The 25,229-nt window shown below is 61.2% G+C and overlaps 1 protein-coding gene across 1 annotated transcript; it reads left to right on the top strand.

Annotated features, from left to right (window-relative positions):
* The first annotated feature begins 739 nt into the window (after positions 1-739).
* APBA2 (amyloid beta precursor protein binding family A member 2) lies at positions 740-24,927 on the top strand. The gene is made up of 12 exons (XM_056124457.1): positions 740-1,697; positions 7,084-7,164; positions 7,718-7,754; positions 11,007-11,152; positions 12,185-12,220; positions 13,739-13,825; positions 17,098-17,283; positions 19,406-19,585; positions 20,447-20,659; positions 21,119-21,238; positions 22,918-23,058; positions 24,749-24,927. The coding sequence occupies exons 1-12, from the start codon at positions 759-761 to the stop codon at positions 24,818-24,820; spliced, it is 2,238 nt and encodes a 745-aa protein (XP_055980432.1). The 5' UTR covers positions 740-758; the 3' UTR covers positions 24,821-24,927.
* Positions 24,928-25,229: the final 302 nt, after the last annotated feature.

Here is a 25,229-nt window from a genome sequence, read left to right on the forward strand (position 1 = left end):
CATCTTGGCACCCCTGGGGCTCCTGCCCACTGCAGGGCACCTTCCTGGTGTGAGCTGTCTGCTCTGCTACCCCAGCTCCATGCCTGTGCCCTGACAAGCAGAGCTATGGGAGGGGGCTGGGGGGGAAATGCAGAACAACTCCCCCACTTCCCAGCCTGAGCCCCCGCCCAGTCCCATGCCCCCACAGACCTGCCCGCCCAGACACTCTCCAATCTCTCCCAACTGCTTGTGACCTCATTTTAAAAAAGAATTTTTTAAAAGTGGTGGCAAAATATGGGTCACTCACTATGTGTCCTGTGAATGCTTTTACTTTTTTTTTTATGTGTTTCATTTTGGTTTGGCGGCCACACGCGGGAGAGCTCGGGGCTTACTCTGCACTCAGGGATCGCTTCTGGCAGGGCTTGGAGGATCCGATGCAGTGCCCGGGGTCAAACTCTGTTCGGCCTCGCGTCAGGCAGCTGCCTTCTCCACTGTCCTGTGAACCCCGTGAACCCTGTTTTATTTCTTTATTTGGGTGGGGGCACACCCAGCGGTGCCGGGGGACCGTATCGGTGCTAGCCGAACCCGGATCGCCTGTGTGCTGGGCAAGCGCTCCAGGCTTGCCCTGGTGTCCAGGACAGGGAGAGGGGCCGGGCGAGGCGGGGGGGGGGGGCAGGTGGGGTCTCCCCTGTTCAGCTCCCCTGGGCCCCGGCTCTGACGCCCCTCTCCCTGCTCCCCAGGGGCTGCCTGCGGGGACCATGGCCTCCTGAGCGTCCACCATGGCCAGCCGGAAGCGGCCGAGCGCGGCGGCGGCGGCGGGCAGCGTCATGCTGGAGCACCGGGCGCGGCCGTGCGCCGGCCCCGAGGACGAGGAGCCCGCCGCCGCCGCGGAGCGGGCCCTGGACGCCGACTACTCGCCCGCGGGCCTGGCGCTGTCCGGCCTGCGGCCCGAGAGCCCCGCGGGGGCGGCCAGCCCCGACGAGGCGGGCGGCGCCGAGCAGAGCCCCGACGGCGGGGACTCGAGCTCCGACTACGTGAACAACACGTCGGACGAGGACGAGGAGGACGAGGAGGAGGACTACGACGAGGGCCTGCCCGAGGAGGAGGGGGTCACCTACTACATCCGCTACTGCCCCGAGGACGACAGCTACCTGGACGGCGCGGGCTGCGCGGCGCCGCTGGACACGGACGAGTGCCAGGAGGCGGTGGAGGAGTGGACGGACTCGGCCCCCGCCGGCGCGCGGCGGCCGCCCCTGGAGCCCGCGCCCGGCCCCGCGGCGGGGGCGGCGGCGCCCGGGCGGGACGACGAGGACGCGGCGCGCTCGGGCGCCAGCGACGACGGGGACCCCGACTTCTACCCCGCCGCCGCCGAGGCCAACGGCAACGCGCCCGCCGGCCGCGACCCCGACGACCCCGAGGAGGACATCGACCAGATCGTGGCCGAGATCAAGATGAGCCTGAGCCTGAGCAGCATCACCAGCGCCGGCGAGGCCAGCCCCGAGCGCGCGCGCGCCCACGAGCACGAGCACGCCCGCGAGCACGCGCGCGCCGACGCCCCCGGCGGCCGCGGCGGCCCCGGCCCGGGCCGGCAGCAGCACGAGGCGCGGCCCCGGTCGCTGAACCTCCCCGCCGAGGCCAAGCACCAGGCCGAGCCCCAGAGGGGCTTCAAGGCCAAGAGCAGGACTCCCGAGGAGAGGCCCAAGTGGTCGCCGGAGCAGGTAGGACCGTCCGGGCGGGGGAGGGGCGGGAGGAGGGGGGGCGGGCCGGCCGGGCCAATCTGAAGCAGAGTGTTCCAAAAGGTTTTAGAACGGTCCAGAGAGTTCCAGAACATTCCGCAAAGTTTTAGAATGTTCCAGCGAGTTCCAGAGTATCCCGGAAGGTTTTAGAATGTGCCCGACCATTCCAGAATATTCCAGAAGGCCATAGAATGTTCCAGAGAGTTCCAGAGTATCCCGGAAGGTTTTAGAATGTGCCCGACCATTCCAGAACATTCCAGAAGGCCATAGAATGTTCCAGAGAGTTCCAGAGTATCCCAGAAGGTTTTAGAATACTCCCAACAGTTCCAGAGTATCCCAGAAGGTTTTAGAATACTCCCAACAGTTCTGGAGTATCCCAGAAGGTTTCAGAATGTTCCAGAGAGTTTCAGAGTATTCCAGAAGGTTTTAGAATGTTCCCAACAGTGCCGGAGTATCCCAGAAGGTTTCAGAATGTTCCAGAGAGTTCCAGAGTATTCCAGAAGGTTTTAGAATGTGCCCAACCATTCCAGAATATTCCAGAAGGCCATAGAATGTTCCAGCGAGTTTCAGAGTATCCCGGAAGGTTTTAGAATGTGCCCAACCATTCCAGAATATTCCAGAAGGCCATAGAATGTTCCAGAGAGTTCCAGAGTATCCCAGAAGGTTTTAGAATACTCCCAACAGTTCCGGAGTATCCCAGAAGGTTTCAGAATGTTCCAGAGAGTTTCAGAGTATTCCAGAAGGTTTTAGAATGTTCCCAACAGTGCCGGAGTATGCCAGAAGGTTTCAGAATGTTCCAGAGAGTTCCAGAGTATTCCAGAAGGTTTTAGAATGTGCCCAACCATTCCAGAATATTCCAGAAGGCCATAGAATGTTCCAGCGAGTTTCAGAGTATCCCGGAAGGTTTTAGAATGTGCCCAACCATTCCAGAATATTCCAGAAGGCCATAGAATGTTCCAGAGAGTTCCAGAGTATTCCAGAAGATTTTAGAATGTTCCAGAGAGTTCCAGAGTGTTCCAGAAGGTTTTAGAATGTTCCCAACAGTGCCGGAGTATCCCAGAAGGTTTCAGAATGTTCCAGAGAGTTCCAGAGTATTCCAGAAGATTTTAGAATATTTCCAACTTCCAGAATATTCCAGAAGGCCATAGAATGTTCCAGAGTATCCCAGAAAATTTTAGAATGTTCCTAACAGTTCCAGAGTATCCCAGAAGGTTTTAGAATGTTCCAGAGAGTTCCAGAGTGTTTCAGAAGGTTTTGGAATGTTTCCAAGAGTTCCAGAGTATTCCAGAAGGCCATAGAATGTTCCAGGTTCTGGAATGTTCCAGAAGGATCTCTGGGTAGTTCACCTGGTGTGCTTAGATTTTTGGACCACACCAGCTGTGCTCAGGGTTTACTCATGGTTCTGCACTCAGGGATCACTCCTGGCAGGGCTCAGGGGAATATATGTGGTGTCAGAGGTGGACCCCGGGTTGGCCAAGTACAAGGCAAGTGCTCTCCCGGCTGTGCTGTGGCTCCAGCCATCTTCCGAGGGCCTAGCCCGCTGATCTCAGAGCTCCTCCCGGTATGTCTTAAACTCCACCAGGTCTGTCTAGGAAACAGCCTTAAAGCGGTACTTGCTTTCTTAGATGGAATTGGGTGTGATCCAGTGAACCCAGTTAAAAATTAAGTTGGTTCCTTTTTGTTTGTTTAATAACCTGCTATGCTCAGGGGTTACTCCTGGCGGGTTCTGGGGTGCCAGGCATTCAACCCAGTTCTGCCACACCCAAGGCAAATGCCATCCACTGTACTCTGGCTCCGGCCCGAGCCGAAATTGTTCCTGGTGTTTCTGAAGGGTGTTGGCAGAGTCTGGGAAGGTCTTGCTTTGCGCGTTCTGAGTGACACTCACGTTCGAGGGCTCCATCCGAGCACCACACAGCCCCAGCACGCCAGGCATGGGCCCTACTGAGAAGACCAAATTATGGGTATGGGAGGCAGGACAGCAGTCGGGTGGGTGCCCACGCGGGATCAGAGCCAGTGAGCTGAGGCCCCTGGAGGGGCCATGGGCACTGTCCATGGTGCTGCGCGCTTGGCCGCCCAGAGCAGGTGCAGGGCTTGGCCTGTGCTGGACCCAGATGTGGCGCCAGCAGCTGAGTGGTGGCTTGGTGGGGGGCGAGGATGTCTGAAGAGGGTGACCCTTCCTCCTCACTTCTGGGGGCTCGACTTGTGTTGCCCAACTTCATAGCCTGCTCCCTTCACAGGCCGTGAGGACCCCTAGAGATCCAATAGTTTCAACTCCCACCTGCCCCCAGACTGCCTGAGAACTTGACCCCAAAGACTCCTAGCCCAGCGACCCCACCTCATGGACCCTCATAGTGCAGCATCTCCCTCCCCCACAGACCCCCACAGTTCAGTGTCCCCCCACAGACCCCTATAACCCAGAGTCCCCCCACAGCCCCATAGACCAGCATTCCCTCACGGCCCCACACCCCCACAGTAGCTCCCTCCCTGCCAGGCTGCGGTTCTGCTTCCCTGTTCCTGATGCCAGCAGGAGGCCCACATACCCCTGCCTTGTGCACTCCCTGGGGCCCCTGCCCTGTTCGCTCACCCCGGCGCCCCTGCCTTGCACACTGACCCTGGTGCTCCTGCCTGCACACTCACCCCAGCACTCCTGCCCTGCGCAAGCACCCGGCTTCGAATGGTCCCAGCATCCCGTCCATCTGGCCTTTGCTTCCACCCTATCTCAAGGAGCTGCACCCGCTCTGCTCACGTTCCCCCCATGCTTGGACGGGACTGGACACTGGGAGGATGAGGGCCAGGGGCCAGGGAGGCAGCAAAGGGGCCAGGAGCACACTGTCACTGGCATGAAACCCTGAGTTCAGTCTGAGCACCACATGAGCTCTGAGCATTCCAGGAGTCGCCCTGGTGAGCCCCAGGAAGCACAGTGCGACCACTCACCTGACCTGTCCCCTTGGCCAGGAATCACCGGAAGCATTGCTGAGGAGGACCAGACCCCTGAGAAACTGGCTAGGAAGCTCCGGGCTGGAGGTGCCCAGAGAAGAGCATGGGGTGCGGGGTGTAGGAGATGCTGCCCAGGGTCCACCCCGCCCGTAGTGGTGGCACATTTGCAGCCCCCGCAGAGCTGTGGGGGGGCTTCCAGAGAGATGGGGGTTGCCCCCTCCCTGGGGTCCTGGTGTCAGTGGGAGGGTTGTTTCTCCTTCAGGATGAAGTGGAAGAAGAAGGGGCCCTTCCATGCACTAGGATGTTGTTCAGCCTCAGGCAAGGGAGGAAGAGAAGCCCATGGCCCTGCAGGGAGGGGACGGAGTGGACAGAAGGGAACAGGAGGGGACAGGGCAGGCGCCCCCTTGAGCGATACTCGAGCGAATGCAGCACAGCACAGCCGTGGCCTGAGGAACGCATCAATGCCGGTTTCCTGCCATGGGAATCGCAGATGCCGATTACGTGGCCTCCCATGGGCCCTGCAGAGATGCCCTCACAAGGGTGGGCAGCCACTGCCAGGGCCTGGTTTAGGGATCCCGAATAGTTCATGCCCATTTGGTTCGTTTGCAGGGTGCACCGTCCACTTATGGGGGGTGGGCAAGGACTGTCTTGGAAGTTGTGTAACCAATCGAGTGTGCCTGATTGTCCACTTATGAATGACGCTTTGGTGAGTGGGACAGACTGACACGGGCCACAGTGGGGTGGCCGCGTGGCTCCTTCTGGCAGCCACAGTGGGACACCATGGTGGGGGCGAACTGGCCATACACTTCTGGCGCTCAGAGAAGCAGAGAGCCACAGCCGTATCCTGGGTGGGCAGGGTGGAGTGGGGGCTCGGGGGCCCAGGTGGAGTGGGGGCCTGGGGTTGGGCTAGCCTGCATCCCTGCATCCAGGAACTCTGGGTCTCGGCTCATCAGCACCACGGACAGCGCCAGCCCGGCCCAGCCAGGGCAGAAGTCTGTTGCGCTTGGTGGGGGTGAAGGGGCAGGCAGTGCCCCACAGGGGTGAAGCCCTGAGTTGAATCCCTGGCACCGCATGCACCTCCGAGCACTGCCAGGTATAGCCCTGGGGGCCCACCACTGCTGGTACGAGCACTGCTGGGGTGAGCACTGCAGGAAGTGGCCCTCGTAGGAAACACATACAGGCCGGGCAGTGCCGAGGGAAGGCGCTCGCCTTGCACGCAGCCTGTCTTGAGCTCCAGCACTGCACAGGGCCCTCTGACCACCAGGGATGACCCGGGAGCAGGGCCAGGACCAGCCCTGGGGCTGTCTAGAGAGTCACAGCTACCTGGGCATTCACTGCCCACTGTGCCCCGTCTTAGCCTCAGTGCTTGGAAAGTCTGGTCCATAGCGTCACAGACATGGGCCGATTTGGCAGAAGCAGGGTGTTCCATGGGGCTCTGTGGCTGTGAGCGCGTCCACACGGCCCTATTAGCTGCCAGTGACAGGGTGGGCAAATGCAGCCGTAACTCGGCTCGGCCACTAGGCTCAGTTCTGTTGGCAGAACGGTGGAGCGGCTCTGTGGTCTGATGCGGGCCGCCTTCTGGACGGGGAGGCACAGAGAGCCCGGCCCAGCCCTGGGGCTGGGACACATGAGGGGCCCCACAGAACTCTCAGACCAACTTCGTCCTGGCCCTGATGTGCTCTGCTCACTCCTCCAGCCACCAAGCTCATTTCCTGAGTGTGGGCCCAGGGCTCACGGCCTTGAGGGAGGGCTTGGGGGAGGAGTGGGTCAGAGGGCTGCGGTGGAATGCCTGCTGAGCTGGGGTCAGCTGTGCTCAGACCAGCAGGGTGGGTTGGGCGGGGACAGGAGGCCCGAGTTCAGCCCCTGACACGGTCGAGCCGGAGCCTTGACTCATGCCGCCATGGACAGGGGTCTCCAGGGACCAAGTGTCCTGCCGACTGAGGCCCTACCGGGCTGCCCCTGCCCAGTGTGGGGCTCTGACGTCTCACCTCCACCCGTGACACAGCATCCCACAGCAAGGGCACTTGTGGCCTGCCACAGGCACACAGAGACTGTCCTGTGTGGCCCCCAAACCAGACAAAGTCCAGTGCAGGGGCTGGGCAGGAGCTTGGGGTCACAGATGTGAGGGCTGCAGGCACCAGGTCTTGGGTTGGATCCCCGAACATCTCAGGGGCTGGCCCTGGGCCCCCCAGCAGGACCAGGCTTGAGAACTGAGTGCTGGAGGGTTCTGGGCCCTGACCCTGGACAGACCCACAGTGGACAGGGGGACCCTGGACAGACCCACAGTAGACGGGAGTTCCTGTAAATAAACCCAGTCGTTAAGGAGCGTGTAGGAGGTCTATGTGTATCTCCTGGGACATGCACTGGCGGGCCGCGTCTTCCTGGCCTGGACTCCCCGTTTGACCCCTTTTCCCTGCTCGCACGCCTGCAGGTCTGCAACGGTCTGGAGCAGCCCCGGAAGCAGCAGCGCTCGGACCTCAATGGCCGCGTGGACAATAACAACATCCCAGAGGTGACGCCCCTGGGTGCAGCCCCAGCCCCCGCTCCCACTCACCATCTCCAGACCCCCAGGGTCGGGGGTCACTGGGGTGGGAGTGGGAAGAGGTGTGTTGCGCTACCACACTGGGAGCCTTTGCGGTGCTCTGAAAGGACCCATATTTGATGGCTGCGGTCCAGACCGGCCTCTTAGGACGCTGGTCTCGGCCCAGTAATCCCGGTGACCTGTGGGAAAGCCCTGGGCAGTCAGGAGGGAGGAGGGCATGTAACCCCTCCCGTGGCCCATTCCTGGGGATGTGCTCGGACCCAGGCCCTGCAGGCAGTAGGGATTGCCACACCACACACACACACACACACACACACACACACACACACACACACAGTGTGTTCTCAAGTGTGTGCCTGCTAGCGCACACCCTGCAGTTGAGAGCTCTCAAGCCTCACAGATCCAAGGGTCCCATGCCGTCCCAGGTCTGCTCCCTGTCAGGTCCCTGGAGCCTGCGTCCCGCTTTCTCTCAGGGGCCCCAACCTGGCTCACCAGTGTGTACGATTCTCCCTCTTTCCCACAGACCAAGAAGGCGGCTTCATTTCCCAGTTTTGTGGCTGGTAAGTGACTGGGGACCAGATTCTCAGGGTTGCCCGGGGTTTCGCTGTTGGTGCTTCAGGCAGAGCTCACTGAGAAAGTTCACCTCAGGGGTGAGGGTGGGTGCTGACGTGGCTTTTTGAACCCTGAACCCTGAAACAGTTAATGACGACCTGGCCCTTCAGATTGGGCAGGATATAATCACCCCAGAATTCCAGCTCTGCTCTTTCTAGACCCTACATTTCCCTTTCTCTGCCCGTTTCTCTTAAAGGGGGAACATTGTAGCTCAGTATTCGGTTAAGAAGCGAGATGGTCTATTCTGTGTTAACCTTTGTTGTCCACTTTTGGGGCCACACCTGGCAGTGTTCAGGGCTTCCTCTTGGCTTTGCACTCAGGGATCAATCCCAGAAGTGCCCAGGGCCCATGTGGGGTGCCTGAGATGGAGCGGGTTAGCCGTGGACAAACTCTTTACCTGCTGTGTGATGGCTCTGGCCTCTTCTTTGTTCCTTTTTGTTTTGGGGTCACACTCAGTAGTGCTCAGGGATCACTCCCGGCAGGGCTCAGGGACCCTAATGGGATGCTGGGAATCGACCCAGGTTGGTGCATGAAGGCAGTGTCCCCCTCCACCCCGCCAGTCTCTCCAGCCCCGCTCGGTCCTACTTTGAACAATTGAAATGGACTCTGTCGGGGTTTGGCACGTGCGTTTCCTGCCTCTTTAGGCACTGCAGCTGGTTCAGATGCCATCAAACCCAAATTTGTCTGCAAAAAAAAGTCATACTGGTAGCTGACCAGTTGGGCCTAAATTGGTTCAGAACAGCCAATGAATCCTTTGCCAGGGGATCCGCCACCGTCACTGAGTTTGTGCTTCGCTGATGCACAGGTTCCCTCTGAGGTTCCAGGGAGAGTGTGTGCGTGTGTGCGTGTCGGTGTATATGCGTGTGTGTGTGCAATTATGTGCATGTGCACTACTCTGTGTACGCGTGTTGTGTGTTCAAGTGAATGTGTGCGTGTGTGCATGAGTGCGTGAGTGTGTAAGTGCATGCATGTACACATGAGTGTGTGTGCATGTGCGTGAGTGTGCCTGAGTGTGTATGCATGCTAGTTTATGCACGTGTGTAGGCATGTGCAGGTGTGTACACAAGTGTGTGCTTCAGTGTGCGCACGTGAGTTGAGTGTGCGCACTCAAGTATGTGTATGTGTATGCGGTGAGTATATGCATGTGTGTGTACCTGTGCACATGTATGCTCAAGTGTATGCATGTGGGGGTGCATGTGTGCGCAGTGTGAATGCATGTGTTTGTGCGTATGTGTGTGAGTGTGTGTGCATGTCTGTGTGTGCAAGTGTGTGTGTGATGGGTGTGTTTTGGGGGCGTCCTCTCTCCCGGGGGTGAACCTGGCTGTGCTCAGAGATGTGGAGCTCACCGTGTACCCAGGCTTTTTCATTTTCAGCAGTAAAACTGTGTTTGAAGAAAACCCAGGCATGTGGCTGACATGCCCAGAAGGGCACTTGGTTTCCTCTCGTGTCTGTAAATGTGTCCGGTGCTCTATGGAGCTGTGGAGAAAGCAGCTGATACTCTCTGAGCACCTCCTGCCTCTGCAGGCTCAACTGTCTTCTAAACAGACTTTCAGGGATTGTTGTTGTTTGAAATGCAGTCAGGCCATCTGCAAACAAGAATGGTTTTTGCCACTTCTGCCCGTTTCTGTTAGTTTTCTCCCTTGTCTCACTGGCGTGGGTCAGCACCAGGAACGGTGTTATGTAATAGTGACTTAAATAGAAGACACACATGTTGGAAATATCCAGCCATTTAATTATTTTATCACAAGACATTGCAAACAGATACACAAGTAGGTGAGAAATAGAAGGAGTGCAGGGGTGCAGTCTCCCTGCTTCTGCTCCCTCCTGCTCCCTCACACCCCTGCCCTGCTCCCAGATTGTTCTAGAACAATGTTTTCAGCCCTGGAGTCTTCAGACTGGGCCTTTCATCCTGGCTCCTGGGTGTAAAACTCTGAGCTCATCCTTTACAGTTCACCGTCAATTTTTGTGTGTGTGTTTCTGTGAAAGTAGGATGCAGGGGGCCCGGTGTGGTTTCCGGCACTGTGTGGTTCCAACCTGAGCTCAGCCACCATTGGGTCCCCCGAAGAAAGCCTATTTGGGGGCCAGAGAGGTAGCATAGAGGGTCAGGCATTTGTCTTGCACGCAGCCTGACCTGAGGTCGGTCCTCAGCATCTCATGTGTTTGCCAGGAGTGATCACCCCTGATCATTGCTAGGTGTGGCCCCCAAACAAAACACAAAACAAAAGAGGCTTATTTAAAACAACTTCAGCAGGGATGGGCATTTGCCTTGCACACGGCTCAAATAAAACAGCCGGGGTTTCTTGCGCTCCCGCACTCCTGGAGCAGCTGCTGCTCCCGTTCTTGGTTCTTGTCCCGGCTGCCCGTGTACTGCCTTTGCAGACCTCCTTGCCCTGCAGAGGATCTGGAGAACGACTCCCAGAACCCTCGTTCTGCAGCTCTGGCGCCCTCTGGTGGCCGCAGCTCACAGCATGCCACGCTGCCGTGATGAGGTGGGGCTGGGAGTCTGCATCTTGGCCCCTGCTGAGCCTGTGAAACTGACCCACCACCCTTCCACGGCCCCTCTTCCCAGGCCGCCTAGGCAGGGCCTCCCAGACTCTCTGTCCTGTTTACGGAAGGAACTGGGAAGAAATGATAGTCCCCACGGACAGGTGACAGAACCCCGACTCCTTCCCCCACCCCCGAGATTCCTGACAGGGGATAGGGGCTAATAAGCACCCCCATGTCGAGCTTCGGGGGCTCCTTCCCCACACAGACTGACTCGGGGTGTGGTACCAGAAGTGGTTCTGGGGGTGCCGAGGCCCCTCCCCTGAATCGGATCCAGAGCTGACTGTGGGATGTGGAGGTACCTGCAGTGGGCTGAGCTGTGCCCGGGGGCGAGGGGCGGGGAACGGACCAGCAGGGAAGGAGGAGGAAAAGGAGGCAGAAGGGGGTGGAAGGAAGGGGTGAGCAGGGCATCCCTGGGGGTCCCAGGACATGTTGCGGGGGAGGGGACCTTGGGGGGCACATTGTGGCTGCCCCTCGGGGTCGAGCTGCCCAGGGTCCAGGAATGACCCTTGGACACCCACCTTCATGGGCTTGGACTCGACGATGCCTTGTGTCCCCCACCCCCCGTGTTAGAGGAAAGTGGACTGGGCCCCCTGGCTGCTGGCATGCAGCCCCCTCCCCTGCCCTTCCCGGCACCCCCAGCCATGTCTCTGTAGTTCCAGGGCCCTGCGAACCTGAGGATCTCATCGACGGCATCATCTTCGCGGCCAACTACTTGGGCTCGGCCCAGCTGCTGTCAGAGCGGAACCCGTCCAAGACCATCCGGATGACGCAGGCCCAGGAGGCCGTGAGCCGGGTCAAGGTGGGGGGCTGGTGGGGGTGCTGGGTGTAGAGCAGTCTCCTTCCTTCACCAGTGGGTGCCGGGGCCGCCCACTGGCCTTCATTTGAGGGAGGCTCCTGATCAGCAGTTGGGCTCGTGGGGCTGCTCTGGGTTCCCGTCCATGCAGCTGTGGGCCCGGGCCATCTCGGGTCTGATGGGTGGGGGGACGTCCCTCAGCTGCCTCAGCCCCTAGACGGGACTTTCTCTTAAGGATTGTGGGGAAGCTTCTGGATGCCCCAGGCCCAGGGTTTTCTGTACTCAAGCATCACTCCGGGTCTTTGCCAAAGGAAAGACCTCAGGGCAGTTAGTACCCCCTTACCTGTGCAGACATGTGTCCCAGGACCCCCCAGCAGGTGCCTGAAATGGCAGATTCCACACACCCTGGCCTGGACCCCCAGCCCCCCGGGGCCCTGTTCTCTCAGTCCAGGCTTGGGCCACATCACTTCAGTGAGGCTCAGGATCCCGAAGGGCCCCGCGGATCCTCATCTGGAACCCACCATTCTCGTCCCAAACTGGGCAGTGTGCCCTGGTGCTCTGGGACTCAGAAAGTACTCTGTGTGTGTGTGTGTGTGTGTGTGTGTGTGTGTGTGTGTGTGTGTGTGTAGTTCTATTTGATCATGGTAAAGGTAAAGGTAAAGGCCCTCCCGTTGATCGTCGATTTGCTCGAGCGGGCCCAGTAACGTCTCCATTGGAGACTTTGTTGTTACTGTGTCTGGCATATCGAATACTCTCGGTAGCTTGCCGGGCTCTCCGAGAGGGGCGGAGGAATCGAACTTGATCATGAACCTCAAGAAAAGCCACTCTGCCTCCAGCTTGGGGCACTGGCCTGGTTGGCGGTGATGGGGGCAGAGGGCAGAGTCGTATCTCAGGAATGGGGTCTGGCATCCCCAGTACTGCTGCTGTCCTCCCCGTCCCCTCCTGGGACTGGTCCCACCCCGCGGGGTCCGTGGGGCCCTGGCCCTGGGGCGCCATCTCCCCGTTCCCACCTGTCTCTTTCTCTTTCACGCTGCTCAGAGGATGCAGAAGGCGGCCAAGATCAAGAAGAAGGCGGTGTGTGGGCCGGGGGGCCGGGGGAGGTGTCTCTGGGGTCACCATTGCCTGCTGCCCACTGCTGGGGGTGCCCACCTTGGGGGTGGGGGACCGGCCTGAGTTCAGATCTGTGAGCCAGATGCAGGCAGCCACGCTCTGTCCATGTGATACCGTTAGTGCTGGGACCGCCCGCCCGGAATTAATTAAACGCTCTTGATATTTAAAGACTCATTAAGTTTAATTTACTGAATCGGAGGCTGAGAAGCCGTGTCTGCCGGGAGAGATTTTCTCTGTCAAGAAGGTTTCTCCAGCCGGAGCAGAATTTTTAACCTTTAAGGTTGACTTTGGAGCTGGGAAGGGCACCAAGGGCTGGGTATATGGCTTTGCACACAGGGTCCTGTGTGGCCCCCGACCCCCCAACACCACTGGCTATGGCCCTGGGTCTCTCTCCTGTGCTGTCCCAGGGAGGGGCCCCTGCAGCTTTGCATGTCCCCTGGGTTGGGAGAGAATCTGGGTGTGAAAGACGCGCGTGCAGGTGCTCGCCCAGTTTTACAGCCTCACGCTGCAGACTGACTTCATCCGCATCCTTGCAGAGCCGAACTCCAACCCCAAAGATCTTTCCTGGGAGGCGGAGCTGAGACCCGCGTGATCCCCCATTCCTGGGCCCTCTGCGCCCTGAGTCCCCTCCCCCACAGAATTGTCATAGGGCCGTTGGGGAGCTGGGAGTTCCCAGGAGGAGCTAATCACCGTCCCTGTTCGCTGAGAAGCAGAAGCCCGACCACCGTGGCCCCCGTGGGACAGCAGAGAATCCCTCTCCCACCTAGGCAGATGCACGCGCTGGGGTTTCATTAGCGCAGCGCAGACGCCGGCATACCCCTGCAGGAACAGCAGTGGAAGGCTGACCTGCTTCGGGCCCAGCCTGAGTTGTTGTGCTCAACCTCCAGAACATTCCATGGGCCACTTGTCAGGATGGCGGGGAGCCGGCATTCTCCAGCAGATGGTGATGAGGCCGTTTCTCTCCTTGAGGGTGGGAGTCAGTTCACGCCAGGTCTCGCCTTGAAATACTGGGTCAGGGACGACTGGGCAGGTGAGGGACAGGGGTGTCCGTGCGACCCCGTTCCTGCCTGGGCGGAGTAAACACTGTTGCTCCTTTAGCTGCTCTAAAAATCTCTCCCCTGTGTCCTGGGTCTGAAGATCCTTGGGCCTCGCAGGAGCCTGGTGGGCCGGCAGCAGGGGGATTATTTCTGTGCTTCTGGTGATTTCTGGGCCACAGCCTGGTGATGGCGGGAGTCAAACCGGGCTCCCTGCCGTTACAGCCTTTCCAGCTACCTCCTCGGCCCCAGGCAGGGGCTCTGCTCAGCCCCCCGGAAGCCGGAAGCAGCCCCCCCCCTCCAGCCGCCATCCCCCCGCCCTGTCGCTCCTCCAGCCGTGCCCGAGGAGCGCGTCCCTCTAGGGGCACCCGGGACTGTCAGTGCCAGATTGTCAAGCCTTTGTTCAAAGTTTGCGTGATTCTGAACCGCGTGCGCACTCCTTCCGCAGAACTCGGAGGGGGACAGCCAGACGCTGACCGAGGTGGACCTCTTCATCTCCACGCAGAGGATCAAGGTGTTAAATGCCGACACGCAGGTGAGTGGCTCGGGGCTGAGGGTCCCTCCCTCCCTCTCCCTGCACCCTGCATCCCCCCACCCCTGCACAACCCTCAGCAGCTGTCGCCCCTGCAGAACCCCCTCCAGGCAGGGAAATGGTTCTGCTGGGCTGTGGCCTGGAGCCGGTGGGCTGGGTGGACGGGAGCCAGGCACAGTGGCGCCGCTGCAGAAGGTCTGGGAAGAGGGTGGAGGCATTTTAGAAAGGCTCTGACCTGCAGGATGTGTGGGTGCGGAGCCCGCCCCCTGCTGCCCTCAGGTTCCCAGCAGGAGGGACGGGGGCTTGCTGGGCTGACCCCTGACCCTGGAGATCACTGGGCATCTGGCAGAGGGGTGAGAATGAGCCTGGGTACTGGAGGGTGGGGGCTGGGGTCCCGGCCCCGCTGTGCCTGCCCGAGATTGATGAGGCATGGTGGGGCGGGGGCGAGGCGGCCACAAAACAGGGCCCAGCGCCCTTTGCTGCTTTGTCACTGGCAAGGAACCAGGGTGGTGACAGGTTCCTCGGTTGGTCCCTGGTCCCCGAGATCTTGGCCAGATGGTGACAGCGTTGGGGGTCCAGGGCTGGGGAGCATCTTTGCCGAGTTGCTTGGAAGAGCAAAGTGGTGATTAGCCCATTGTCTCGTGGCTTCTCCTGTGCTGAGCTGAATTCTGCTGTGAAGACACTCCCTCCCTCCCTCCCTCTCCCTCTCTCTCCATCTCTCTCTCCCTGTCTCTCCCTCTCCCTGTCTCTTTCCCTCTCACCCTTTCTTCCTCTCTCCCTCCCTCTCTTTCTCTCTCTCCCTGTGTCTCTCCGTCTATTCCTCTTTCCCCTCTTCCCCCTCAGTGCGCAGGGACCCGCCCCCTGTGCTGTCCCTGGGCTGGTTTTGGTTTCCTGCCATACCTGGGGATTGTGTGGCCGCTTCTGGCTCTGTGCTGGGAGTGGGCTTCCAGGCGCTGGGGGTCCTGGGGTGCCGGGGACTGGACCCGGGGCTTCAGCCCCCCATGCCGTCTCTCCAGCCCAACGCACTCAGAGTAGTGGATGCCTGTGTGAGTCTTAAATTTGGGGAGGGGTCTCCCAGATGGTGCTCAGGGGTTGCTTGCCAGTCCGTGGTATGTGGTCAGAGCTGGCCCTGAGGTAGCCGGGGAGCACCAGGCCGTGCCCTGAAGTGCTCTGGGAGCTGTACGGTGCTGGGGGCCCCGGGGGCCTCTTTCCTACAGGACCTGCACCCTTATTTGAGCCCCCCGACCAACTCTGCGCTCACTCTGCCCCAGCTTGGCCTGTGTCTGGGGGCGGGTGGGTGTCTGAGGTGTCCCCAAAGCAGGGAGGAGATGCAAGGGAAGGGATGCCGGCCTGTGTTCACGGGCGGGGCCATCTTCTGGAAACTCTCTCTGTCGCCACCCCAGGGGCATTTTTTTCAGGCATTAAAACAGACGGGACTAAAGTTGACGTGGGCCCACAAAAGACCCCAAAAAAGCCAAAGAAACCCTGAGAGAAAGAAGTCAAGCAGAAAGAGAATTCGCCCGACTGCAGGCTGCTCTGAGTGCTGCTTGGAGGGGCGGGGCGCCCCGGCATGTGTGAGGCCCCGGGTTGGATCCTCAGACCAGACATGGCCCATGAGACGGACTCGAGAGGCCCAAGAGCTGGTGCTGGGAAAAAACTGACAGCCACGTCACGTTCAAGTGGTTGAAGGTGGAGGATGGTCTCAGGACTGCAAGAGAACCAACCCAGCCCAGCCCTGGGCAGCCCAGAACAGCCCAGCACAACCCAGACCAGACCAGACCAGGGCAGCCCAGTCTAGTCTAGACCAACCCAGCCCAGCCCAGCCCAGACTGGTCCAGCCCACCCTCAACCAGTCCAGAGCAGCTCGGCCCAGCCCGCCTAGCGCCGTCCTACTGCTGCGTTTCAGGTGTCGGGTCCCTCTAAAGAGGGAGCCGGGTGGGAAGGGGCTTCTCCCGGCACTCTCTTGCTGCCAGCTGCTCCCACTTTTGCGGGATCCGGTGGGCTGCCACCCCCCCATGACTGCCGGACCTCCTGTGCGCCCCCAGCTCTCTAGGCAGGTCGAGTGTAGGCGCTGCATGGGAAACCTCCACACGGCACGCTCCGCCGTGGCTGCCTGGGCCAGCTGCTGTCTGCTCTGCTCTGGCCTCAGGTGGGCCTGGAGCTCTGCAGGGCCACAGGCCACCCCAGGCCAGACCCTGGGCTGGTGGTGTCTGAACGGCAGCCCGGTGACCAGAACAGCCTCTTCCCTGGCCTTTGGGGTGGTTCCAGCACATTCTTTCACTCTGCCCCAGTTCCAGCCAGCACTGCCTGTCTCTCCACCTGGGGGGTGAGTCTCTGTCCAGCCCTGTTCCTGATGCCCATCATGGCCTCCCCACATGCCCTAGCAGTGGCCTGGACACAAGCCCCTTCTCAAATGCAGGTGCCAGGCCTTGGGTGAGGGGGCAGCTGTGGCCCTCTGGTCTCTGCCGTGTTGGAGGTGGCGACTTCTCTGCTGGTGACGGCTGGGCCCAGGTCACTGCTTGGGGCTTTCCTGAGTGGCCGGGAGCAGCCAGTGTCCCTCGTTTCTGGGAGGGGACGCTGCCCATGCTGCCCTGAGCCTTCCAGTTGTGCTTGGGCAGAGGAGCAGGTCAGCAGACGCCCCTCCCTAAAGGTGAACTGACCAGGCCACAGCCTACCCAAAGCTTCCGCTACCCGTCGCCGTGTCTCTGGGGCAGGATGAGGAGCGCAATCCCAGGGCCCTGCAGGGAGTGGGGACATGAGAGTCGGGGTGACTGGGCCGTCGTGTGGCCTCCGCAGGCCATGCGTGGGCCTGTCCCTGGAGTGAAGTGACAGGAAGCGAGGGACCGGGGCTGCAACGGGGGAGGGGCTGCCTTGTTGGTGGCCATGCTGGTCAGTCGGCTGATAGATGGCGGGTGGCTGGGTGGTCGCCATGTGGGTGGACATCCTCTAGAGGGGCTGTGAGCAGGGAGCCGAGAAGAAGCATGTTCTGTCACCCCAGGAATAGATATACCACAGGCATCTCCCACAGGAAATGCTGGAAGCCCCGAGCCCCCGCGTGCTCCCAGGGACAGTAACCCTCCCCAGGGAGAGGAAGGGGCGCCATTTCTGCTGTCGCCCATGCCTGAGCACAGAGCCCCCCACAGAGTCAGTTCGGTGGGCTCGTGCCATGGCCCGTGGGGATCCTGGAAGACACGGAAGGTGCCGGTGCCGTTCTCCTGGGCTTGGCAGGACTCTGGGCCTGCCTGTGCCCGGTGCTGACGTGCCCCGGCCCGCAGGAGACCATGATGGACCACGCCCTGCGCACCATCTCCTACATCGCCGACATCGGCAACATCGTGGTGCTCATGGCCCGCCGCCGCATGCCCCGCGCCGCCTCGCAGGACTGCATCGAGACCACGCCGGGCGCGCAGGAGGGCAGGAAGCAGTACAAGATGGTCTGCCACGTGTTCGAGTCTGAGGATGTGAGTCAGGGCCTGCCAGGGACCCCCCCCCCCCAGGGCTGCGTCCCTCTGCCGAGCCCCTGTGTCCACCCCACCCCGTCCCCACGAGTTTCCCATGGGAAGATCTTCAGGGGTTGGTCACTAGGCTCTGTCAATATTGACAGCCTTAACCGGTGCATACTGGCCAGTAGGCTCGCTTGACATGGCTCCCCACACGTGATCTCTGTGTGTTCTGGCCGTCTCCACTTGCAGCACCCACTGGCCTGTTTCCGGTGCTTGTGCCTGAGGCTCCCAGTGTGGGTGGTGCCCTGGACGCTGATTTCCATTCAGCACCCGTGGTCTTCAGTGCTGCCCCTGTCCACACCTGTACTACCTTCGACTTTCATTGTGCGCCGGCCACGCCAGTGTCTGGAACTTTCCGCAGATGGGCATTGGGATCTGCCCCGGCCTGTGTTCTGGGGGCTCCTCACTCAGCGCGAGTCCATCTGAGAGGCCCCGCTGGCCCCAGCCCATTTCCTTGCTGGCTGGTGAGGAGAGAATTCTGGAGGGGACTGACCCCAGCACCACCTGCTTTGGTGCCCGTCAGAGCATGGCCAGAGGCCTCCACGCCCTGGGTGCAGCTGTTACTCAGCCCCAGGGGTGGGGGACAGGGCCCGAGCAGCTGCTCTGAGGCACCAGGTTGGGGTCTCCCCTGCTGTCCCCCAGCCCCTACAGTCACTGTTCCCAGGACTGAGAGGGACACAGGGTGAGGCCACTGCTGCTGGCAGGAAACGCAGCCTGGGTGGACAGTGGCAAAAGATCTTCATGCCTCAGGCACGGGCCCCCCTAGAGCCATGGGGGTAGGGGGTGGCAGTCTTTCCCATTGGACACATTTGCCTGTCAGGCCCAGTCTGAGGCCTGCTGTGGCCACTCAGGTCTGTCCGTTAGGATGATGCCCTGGGCACTTGGGGCTGGCCTGAGTGGCCTGACAGGGATGTGGACTAAGTGGGGTGAAGGGTCAGAGGGCACGGGGGGACCAGCAGTTTGAGGGTTCAAGTAGGGCCCCCTTCCTGGGTCTCTGTAGAGGGGGACACAGGGCGGAACCCAGGGGAGCAAGGGAGGCCTCAGTCTCCCCTCTGAAATGGGGCTCCACCTTCTGCGGGCCTCTCCCTTGACCCGCATGTCCGCCAAGGGGGGCTCACAGAAGCAGCCCCCAGGGGCCAGGCTGCGCTGGAGTCAGAAAACCCCTTTTGGGGCTCTGAGTGTCCCCCTGGGGACAGACAAGGACTGCAGGACAGCATCCCTGGGAGCCCGGGGTGAGGGGCGGTTGTGGGGGCTTTCAGAGTGGGGCCCTGAAGACAGGCTGGAGCCCCACTGGGTGTGGCCCCAAGACTCCAAATCTTTAAAAAAAAAAATTAAAACCCGACTATTCAAGACCAAGCTTCAGACAGAGGCGCGCCCCTGACCTCTGGGCCACTTCCTGGGGCGGACCCAGCCAAGGGGGTGGGGGGGAAAGGGGCCCTTTGCAGCACCCCCTGTTCCCGCCTGAGCCCAGACTGGCAGCGCCATCTGGTGGTTGCCAGGCGCCACTGCTGCCTGCGTCCAGGGAGCAGCGCCCAGACTGGGCTGGTTTTTTCTGGTCACTGCATGGACTGGCTGGGAGGGCTGGTCAGTCTGGATCAGCACCGTCTGCTCCATCCGGTTCAGGCCCAGCCCCTGCGATGGGGCAGGTTCATGTGCACCCTGGGTGGGAGAGCGTGTGGGCACCGGAGCAGAGTCCGAAGTCGGCCGGGGAGGGGGGGCGTTGCTGGGTGCTGGGCAGCCTTGCCAGGCCCGTGTGCAGTTCATGGCTGGGGTGTCCTACTGGACCCGCGGGAAGCTCAGGGCTGGGGTGTCCTGCCGGTCCCGTGGGAAGCTCGGAGCTGAGGGGGGTCCTCTCGAGCCCTCGGGCAGCTCAGGGCTGGGGCTCCCGGCCTGAAGCACAGCAACACTCTGGCTGCTGCCCTCAGCGCACCCCACCCCACCCCTGTCTTCGCCCTCGGCCACTTTTCCTCTTGCTCTTTCATTTGTGGGGGCTGGACCTCAGCTGTGGTGAAGGGGGGCCGCTCCCCGCAGTGCGCACTCCACCCTGCTGCCGGCAGGTCTGAGCCCCCACTCTCCGCAGGCCCAGCTCATCGCCCAGTCCATCGGCCAGGCTTTCAGCGTGGCCTACCAGGAGTTCCTGCGGGCTAACGGCATCAACCCCGAGGACCTGAGCCAGAAGGAGTACAGCGATGTCATCAGCACGCAGGACATGTACAACGACGACCTCGTGCACTTCTCCAACTCCGACAACTGCAAGGAGGTGGGGGTACCACCTGGGCGGGAGTGGGGGGTGTGGAACGTCGTGGGGACGGGAGGGGGCGGGGCGCAGGACGTAGTGGGGGCGGGAGTGGGGCCTGCGAGACAGCCTAGGCAGCAGTGAGGCGGTGTGGGATGCACAGCCAGGAACTGTCAGTCTGGGTGACCATGAGGATGGGCCCTCAGGGCCGCTGGTGCCCAGCACCCAGAATGTTCCTGCAAACTTTGGGGGAGGCAGCCTTGAAATGGGGGCCCTGGACTGTGGGAGGGAGGGAGGAGTGAGTCCACCACGTGCACATACTGTGCACGTGGCGACCCTAGTGTGATCCTGGCACCTTGTGGCTTCCTGCGCTCTGCCAGGAGTGAGCCCTGAGCACAGAACCAGGAGTCAGCCCTGAGCACTGAGCCAGGAGTCAGCTCTGAACCCTGCTGGGTGTGACCAAAGAAATGGGAAATCTGGGAGCTGTGCCTAGGGGAGTGTCAGAGTCCCCAGTGGGCCCTGCAGCCCCGGGGGTCCGTGCAGTGGGGTTGGCGCCATCATGCCTGCAGGGTGCAGTGATGGTTCCTGAACAACGCCTGATTGCTGACTCGGCCGGTGGGTGGCTGACAGAGATGGGGAGACAGAGGCAAAGACACGGAGAAGGAGTTTCTAGGTCAGCGCCTAGGGGAGGTGTAGCCCTGGGCCCGAGAACCTCATCCTCTGCCTCTGTGAAGGAGCTGGGCCCTGGAGTGGGGTGGGGGGAAGGAGGGAGAGTGCTGGGGACAGGGCCATGGCCAGGCTCTGCTGTGTCCATCTGGGGTGCTGGGGGCAGGGCTGTGGCCAAGCTTGCCGCATCCCTCGCTCAGCCCTTGCCCCTCACCACAGCTCCAGCTGCAGAAGCACAAGGGCGAGATCCTGGGCGTGGTGCTGGTGGAGTCCGGCTGGGGCTCCATCCTGCCCACCGTCATCCTGGCCAACATGATGAATGGGGGCCCGGCCGCGCGCTCCGGCAAGCTCAGCATTGGCGACCAGATCATGTCCATCAATGGCACCAGCCTGGTGGGGCTGCCGCTGGGCACCTGTCAGGGCATCGTCAAGGTGGGTGGGTGCCAGCTGGGCGCCCGCGTGGTGCTCCATGGCAAGGCTGGCACTGAGCCCTGGGAATTGCGGGTGGGGGTCCCACAGATGGGTGGACAGATGGACTCATGGATGAATGGACAGGTGGACAGACAGAGGGACAGACAGAGCAGTGAACAAACTGACAGCAGCTGTGGGGGCTGCCCCAGTTGGCAGTGCCTAAGTGCCTAATCCCCTCCCAGGGCTGTGGTCCCAGGGACCCCCTGCTTGTCCGGGTTTGATGGGCCTGTGGGGTCACTATCCCTGTTAGGCTCAGGTCCCTTCCACAGTTGGTGCCTGGTCAGAACAAACCGGAAGCTGCCTGGTCCCTCCTCCTACCCCTCACCCCATCTCACCTGGAACCATGGACATAGCTGAGCAGGATCACTGCCCCTTCCCCACCCGGGACTTGGACACTGAGGTGGTCCTGGTGCTCCACAGGGGCTGAAGAACCAGACGCAGGTGAAGCTGAACATTGTCAGCTGCCCGCCCGTCACCACAGTGCTCATCAAGCGGCCTGACCTCAAGTACCAGCTGGGCTTCAGCGTGCAGAACGGAATCGTGAGTGTGCTCGGGATGGGGCGGGCAGCAGGAGCCCAGGGCTCAGGAGCACTGACCACAGACACGCAGCAGCGGCCAGTCCCTCCATCCCAGGGCCCGTCTGTGTGAGCTGGCTCTGTGCAGGCACCTTCTCCATCTGCAGCCCCATGTACTGGGACCCCTCTGGAGCTCCTGGGCACCTCTCCTCAGGTACAGAGGGTGAAGGTGTCCCCAGGGAAGCCCCCGTTCCTCAGAGATGCACACCCCAATCCAGCCGGGCTTCCCTGGGGAAAGTGCCCCCTTCAGGTCCCTTTGTGCCCCACTGCCTGCTGGAGCCCCCCACCTGGGTCTGGACCCATCTCGGCCCCCTGAAGTGCCAGGCCCTCCCCTCCCCCCGCCCATCTCTCTCCTTTGCCCCTCCCCTCCCCTGCCCATCATTCTCCTCTGCTCCCCCATCTCTTGCCTCTGCCCCCTTCAGCTCCCCATATCTTTCCTCTGCTCCCTCCCTTCCCCTCATCTCTCCCCTCTGCCCTCTCCTCTGCCCATCTCTCTTCTGCTCCTTTCTCCTCCCCCCATCTCTCTGCTCCCCCTCCCCTCCTCTTCCCCTGGCCTTTCCCCAGTTCTCTGCAGCATTCTAAGACTGAGGAAGAAGGCAGGCCCCATTGGAGGACCTGCAGCTCCTCAGGGTCCCCCAACACCCCCAGGCTGGCCACAAACCCTAAAACACCTATACTGACGATCCCCAGAGACCTGGGTCACTGTGACATGGAGTGGGGGATCCTTTCCTGGCAGGGACCGCCCCTTGGTCTTTCATGTGCACACACACACACACACACATGCATGCACAAACACATGCAAACATACAAACATGGACACATACACACGTGCACACACAGACATGCACACACAAACATGCAAACATGGACACATATGCAAACATGCACACACAAACGCATACACACACACACACCCAAATATGCACCCATACAAACATGTACACACAGACATGCAAACATGGACGTACACATGTGCAAACATGCACACACAAACATGCATACGTGTACACCCAAACGTGCACCCACACAAACATGCACATGCAGACATGCACAGACATGTACATAAACGCACACACATGCATGTGCACTCACCAGCACATGTGCACGCACACACATACGCACAGGCTGCACCTGCCCCTGCCCACCCCAAGCCCTCTGCCCACCCCCGGCCCCTCTGTCCTCTTGTTGCTGACCGTCTGTCCACCTTCCCTCATAAGGGGCTCTGGAGTGGGACTGGGGGAGGCCGTCGCCGCATCCCCCTCCCAGGGCCACCTTGTGCAATGGCCGCCTCTGTGTGGTTGGGAGGGCAATGCCTCCTGGCAGAGAATCTTCTAGAATGTGCCTGTCTTGGATGGCTGTGGGGCTCGGGTCATGCAGGGGCAGATTGATCACCATAGAGTCAACTCTTTAAAAACTCCTGTTTATTCCTGGGGTAGGAGAGGGCACAGGGTAGGCACTTGCTTTGCATGTAGCCGGCCAGGACTCGATCCCCAGCACAGTCGCAGCACCGGGTACCCCAAAACCAGATAAAGAAATCGGGCCCAGAGCACTGGCTACCCCAGCCCTGTCCAAGGGCCCATGGGCTCATGGGCCGCCCTGGGGTGTGAGGGGTCCCTGCCCACTAACTTGCTGTGGTCTGCGCAGATCTGCAGCCTCATGCGCGGGGGCATTGCCGAGCGAGGGGGCGTCCGTGTGGGCCATCGCATCATTGAGATCAACGGGCAGAGCGTGGTGGCCACCGCCCATGAGAAGATCGTCCAGGCTCTTTCCAACTCGGTGGGAGAGGTGAGGCTGCGCCCGCCCACACCGCCAGGTCCCTGCAGGGCCTCAGCCCATCTCGGCTCCGGGGCTGCCTGTGAGCTGAGCGTGTCCTTGGTGCTGGGGGGATGACAGAGATGTCCTGGAGAGAGCAGGGGGCATGGGGCGTGCATGCCCCGTCTCTGACCCCTTGTGACTCCTGGCCTTTGCCCCTGCACGGTCCCCTTTGTCCTCCTCCTTCTGGTTCTGCCTCTGGAGCTGCGCTGCATGAAGGGGGTGGGGTGGGGCTCTGCGGGAACTCTGGATTAGGTGTGCGAGGGGGGGACAGGGCGGATGGGGGTGAGGGTCTCCCTGGGAGCCCAAGGGGGCTGCAGTGGAGATAGACGGTGCAGAGAGTGTATTCTGAGAGCTATGGGGAGCCTCCAGAGGGCGCGAGCAGGGCACTGTGGGGGCCAGCTCCTGTGCTGGGCTGCTGCTTCCTGGGTCCATTTCTGCTCAGTTTTTGGGGTCATTCGGCCAAAGTCCGTGTCTTGTGGCTCCATGGGGCTATGGGCCACAACCCGTTTGCTGCTGGGACAGGTGTGGGCACAGGGGGTGTGGGTGCCCCCGAGGGGGCAGGCAGGCCTGGCAGCATTTTTGCTAAGTCAGAAGAGATCGGCTCTGCCTCTTGTGCCCATCCCTGCAATGACTGGATGGGAATGAGACCCAGAGTCTCTCCAAGACCCTAGAGACAGGACAGGGGAAATGCCTCCTAGTGGGTGTCCATGGTTTGTTTCCTTAAGGCCTGCCAAGTGTGAGCCCTGAGCACAGAGCCAGGAGTGAGCCCTGAGCATGAGCCTGGAGTAATCCCCAAGCACAGAGCCAGGAGTGATCTCTGAACACAAGCCAGGAATCAGCCCCGAGCGCAGGGCCAAGAGTGATCCCCGAGTACAGAGCCAGGAGAGAGCCCTGAGCTGCCCCAGGTGTGGCCCTCTTGTCTGTCTGGAGGTCGCCTCTCACACTGCTCTGAGACTTCAGGTTGCTCCTCTGGTGATTCTCAGCACCCCTCCCTCCCCCCCACCCCCCGGCTGACGGCTCCATGCTGGGCTGCCAGGAACACCTTGGCACTGGCGGGCTGGGGCACATGTGATGCCAGGGACATGCGCCCCAACCTAAGCCGCGTTCTGGGTGCGGGCTCGCAGCTCTCCAAATAAGAGGTGACCACGCCGTCCCAACACCCGGGTCCCAAACGCCCAGCACCGCCACTGTCCCGCCCTTTTCCTGCTGCTCTCATTTCTTCATTTCTGCTGGTGTTGCTGCCCCTTGCTGGCTCCTCTGACCCACACGGGCACGAGTGAGACTGCTGTGTGTCACGGACACCCCGTGCCCCCAAGCCTCTGACTCCCACCCATCACCAAGGCAAAGCTCGTCCCGTGCATCCCTCCTGAACTGCCCGTCGTTGGGCGCTGTGGACAGCTGTGGTGGACACGGGGTGCCATGTCTTCTGTTTAGGGTTTCCAAGATCTCAGGGAGACAGAATTAAATGGCTGGTGTGGAGGGTGGTTATATGTGTGTAGATCTGCCCGGAAGTCACCGGCTGGGAATTCTCACTGATCTGGGACCTGGCGTTGGACTCCGAGGCACAGAATGATCCAGAATAGTGTGTTTGAGTGGGTTGCATGGAGAGGTGGGGAGGGCAGTGCCGGTTCAGTGCCCTCGTTCTCTCTGCCACTGACAGATCCACATGAAGACCATGCCAGCTGCCATGTTCAGGCTCCTCACCGGCCAGGAGACCCCACTGTACATCTAGGGCTCCCCTGGGCCGAGGCGTGACCAGCGGAACCAGGACCTGACCCCGACCCCACCGCCCACCCCAGGGACACCGCGCAGGCCAAGCCCTCGCCACCCACTTTCCTTTCCTGGCCCTGGGCAAGTTTGGGGGCATGTGTCTGCGTGTCGTCCAGGCCGTGTCTGTGTGTCTGTGCGTGTCTGTCCAGCCCGGAGCCGAGAGCCGAGGGGGGGTCTGCCCCCACCGCGGCTATGAAGGGACCCGCAGGGACAGCGAGTGCCGGGGGCTGCCACGGCCGGGGGCCCGGGACGCGCAGGTGGAGGATGGGGCGCCCCGCCAGCGGCTCTCAGGACTGGACTTGTACCGCGGCCGCGTGGGGACGCGGGATTGTACTCGCCTTCAATAAAGGACGATGCCACCAGACCCAGCC

This window comes from Sorex fumeus, unplaced genomic scaffold, assembly GCF_029834395.1.
Source record: "Sorex fumeus unplaced genomic scaffold, SorFum_2.1 ptg000051l, whole genome shotgun sequence".
Taxonomy (NCBI): Eukaryota; Metazoa; Chordata; class Mammalia; order Eulipotyphla; family Soricidae; genus Sorex; species Sorex fumeus.